Source organism: Anopheles cruzii, unplaced genomic scaffold (genome assembly GCF_943734635.1).
Source record: "Anopheles cruzii unplaced genomic scaffold, idAnoCruzAS_RS32_06 scaffold02272_ctg1, whole genome shotgun sequence".
Taxonomy (NCBI): domain Eukaryota; kingdom Metazoa; phylum Arthropoda; class Insecta; order Diptera; family Culicidae; genus Anopheles; species Anopheles cruzii.
Genome location: NW_026455857.1, coordinates 1 through 3435, shown reverse-complemented (window position 1 = coordinate 3435; position 3435 = coordinate 1). Strand labels below are relative to the sequence as shown.

At 60.0% G+C, this 3435-nt stretch overlaps 1 protein-coding gene across 1 annotated transcript; it reads left to right on the top strand.

Moving 5' to 3' along the window:
- Positions 1-1855: 1855 nt before the first annotated feature.
- Positions 1856-2336, top strand: LOC128276731 (uncharacterized; the record flags this gene model as incomplete). The annotated part of the gene is made up of 1 exon (XM_053015190.1): positions 1856-2336. A coding segment is annotated over one exon (481 nt), but the record flags the coding sequence as incomplete, so codon positions are not given.
- Between the last annotated feature and the right edge of the window lie 1099 nt (positions 2337-3435).

The following is a 3435-nucleotide window of genomic DNA, read 5'->3' as shown; positions in this document are numbered from 1 at the left end:
GGACTTCAAGATACGGAACGGTCGCGGTGTTTGACTATTACCAACACTCAAAATTATATCCGAGAGTGTTTAGTAACACTCAAAGGTAAAACAAATCAAAACCCGGCAAGGGAAAACCAACCAAGTCCCGGTAAGGGCAAACCATAGTGCGTACGCTTAGTGAGTTCGCGCGCGAAGTTTAAAACTGGAAGCGATGGCGGGAAGTGACGATCTCCCGGGCAGTGCGGCGAAGGCCGGAACAAGTGCAAAGGCGAGTGGAACGAGTGCGAAGGCGAGCGCGACGACACCGCACTCGGCAGAGGCGCAAGCACCCCCGGCGAAGGCGCCAAAAGGACCACGAGGAACCCGTAGGAAAGCGGGCAAGGTTAAGACGCCGCCGCAAGGACAGCTCGGGGCGCTGACCCCAAAACAGCGGCCAGTGCTGAGCGCGAGAGAACCCACGCCGAAGATCGCGCTGAGCGTGGGAGGCTCGACAAGCACTCAGCAACGCGAGACCAACGAAAGGAAGCTGCTGGAGCTGGAGCTCCTAGAAAGAGAGATCCAGCTGCACCAGAGAGAGTTCCGGAGACTCCGGGATCGACAACGCACACTGTTAGAGTGTAAATCATCCGCACCCGGCTCGTCGCGAGCGAACACGAGCGACCGGGCCAGCGTACCACGGCACCCCGTGCGTTACTGCCCGAGTCCCCGAGAGAGCCCCCGAGAGAGCCCGGCTGAGCCAGCCCGTCGGCCGCCAGCCAGCTCAACCGCGATCCGGATGGCTACCGACCCGGAATTTTACGACAACTGGGGAGACTCAGCGGGCGAATTCCAACTGTCGCGGTCACAGGTGGCCGCGAGACAAGGTGCCGCCTCGCAGGAGTTACCCGTTTTCGACGGCAACGTGGAACAGTGGCCAACCTTCCTCGCCTCCTTCAACCGAAGCACAATGAGGTGTGGCTTCACCGCAGACGAAAACCTCATGCGGTTGGAGAGGAGCTTGCGCGGGAAGGCGCTCGAGACGGTGAGGTGCCTCCTACTTCACCCCGACAACGTGGAAAGAGTGATCGCCACGCTGAAGATGCGCTTCGGTCACCCCCTGCGGATAGTGCACCTGCTCACCGAAAAGATGAACCGTTTGCCGCCGGTCCGGGAAGGACAATGGGAGGCGCTCATCGATTTCGCGGTAGCGGTGCAGAACTGCGTAGAAAATATCGGAATTTGCGGGGCACAGGAGCACTGCCACAACAGCACCCTATTACACCAGTTGCTGGGGAAGTTGCCCATCTCGGTGCAGCAAATGTGGGTGATGCAGTCGCCTGGAGAGCCGTCGAACCTGATCACATTCAGCCGATGGCTGTACACGACGGCAGAAACCCTCAGCCCCCTCTCCTGGACACAACGCAAGGACTCACCGCCGGAGATGAGGTCGGAGAGTCAGGCCACACGCCAGGGACCGCTCCCCGCTCCCAGAACGGCCTCACCAAACCGCACGCCCACTCCGCCGGCAAATACGTGTGCCGGTTGCGGAGAGGAATGCCGTGCGGTAGATCGATGCGGCCGCTTCATCAACACGAGCATAGAGGAGCGTTGGAAGGTCGCTAGGGCGAGTCGCCTGTGCTTCGTTTGCCTGCGTCGGCATAAGGGCCCATGCACAGCTCGGCCATGTGGCAGCCAGGGGTGTACGGAACAACACCACGCCCTACTGCACCGCGAAGGAACGCCTACGGTGGCCGCCGCTAGCGAGCCGTCGTCAGCCGCAGGAGAGCACGCAACGCACTGCGTTCAAACCTGTGAGGATTGCAATGCCAGCCCCCGGTTTCGGTACCATCCCGTCACACTATACGGTAAGAGCGGACCGGTTACGGCAGTGGCCTTCGTGGACGAAGGGTCGTCCTTCACGCTGGTGGAGGACGGGCTCGCTGATGAACTCGGCCTCGAGGGGCCCAGCCAGCCCCTACACCTACAATGGACGGGTGGGGTCACTCGCGTGGAGAAGGCATCGCGCAGCGTGACACTGACGGTTTCGGGCAAGCTACAGGGGCACCAGTATACTCTGGCCGGAGTGAAGACGGTGCGGAAACTGGACCTGCCGGAGCAATCGCTCGACGGCAAAGCCCTACAAGCCCATTACCCCCACCTGCGGGGCCTGCCACTGGACACGTACTCAAATGCCCGCCCAAGACTCCTCATCGGAATTGGGCACCTTCAAGTAGGGCTGGTGCTGAAATGTCGAGAGGGCGCAGCAAACACGCCGGTAGCGGTCAAGTCCCGCCTAGGATGGACCGTCTGTGGAGGCACCAACCAGAGGCAGAACGTAGTAGCAGCTCAGTCTCGGAGTGACGAAGGCAACAACGGTGATGGAGCGGACGAGTCTCCGAATCATCCATTATCGGCGAGCGGTTCACCAACCTCGATCATCACGACGTCGATCGCATCGTCGGAGACGGACCACCGGGGCGGTATCAGCAGTACCGGGACCGGCAGCCTGGCTGGTCTGGATGTCGGCGGGGGTGATGACGCGATGGCCGTGGCGAAGCGGGCGCAGCTGGACAATGCTGGTGGCGATGGCGATGGTGACGCGGCAGGAAGAGATGCGGTCGGAGGTGGTGGTGATCCCAGCCACCCGAGCGGCGGAATGGTCCCTGGCAACATAGCGTCGGTACAGGTGCAAGCGATCGTGGCGGCGTTCATTGTGTCTATCTTGGCGACCACCGTCGGTTCGATCATAAGCGGCGAGTTTGTCTTCGACTATGCTATGCTGCTGACGGCGTCGAGCATGTTTACGGCGACCACATCGCGCTTCGTTCTCGACTTCGTGCTCGTGGCTGTGATTTTACTGTCCCATAAGCTTAAAATGAACCCGGACAATCTAGCGACGCCGTTAGCGGCTTCCATCGGTGACGTGGTAGTAATAGCCGATCCCAAGCTACCCCGAAACTACTGGCCGAAGGGCGCGGTGGACCGAGTGTTCGTCAGCAAGCGGGACGGACAGGTTAGATCAGCAAGCGTCAGGACGGCGAAAAACACTTATGTACGACCCGTCACGAAACTCGCCGTTCTCGAGGTGATGCCATCCGAACCCAAACAAGAACGATACCCAGCCCGGCAAGGGCATAGAATTAGGGATGCCCGGCGAGGGCATAGGAACCAGCCCGGCAAGGGCATAGGCCGCGAGGCCGCACGAAAACCCTAGAAGAGAGGTACTAGTAAATCGCGAAATACGTAATAATCAGGCCTCACCAAAGGCATTAGCAGGGAGAGAGGTTGATAGCGAACGTGTTGATAGAAAACGTAACGTAGAAGCGGGAAAACAACAACAATACACAAACTGTCAGGCGCGGCGGCCGCTAGCAGGCTATCGTACGAAGACGTCAACCGACAACCGCGTCGTCGTACTGGGGGGGAGTGTTACCAAGAGCCGCGGCTATTGGTAGAGCCAGCTAGCTGCCACTT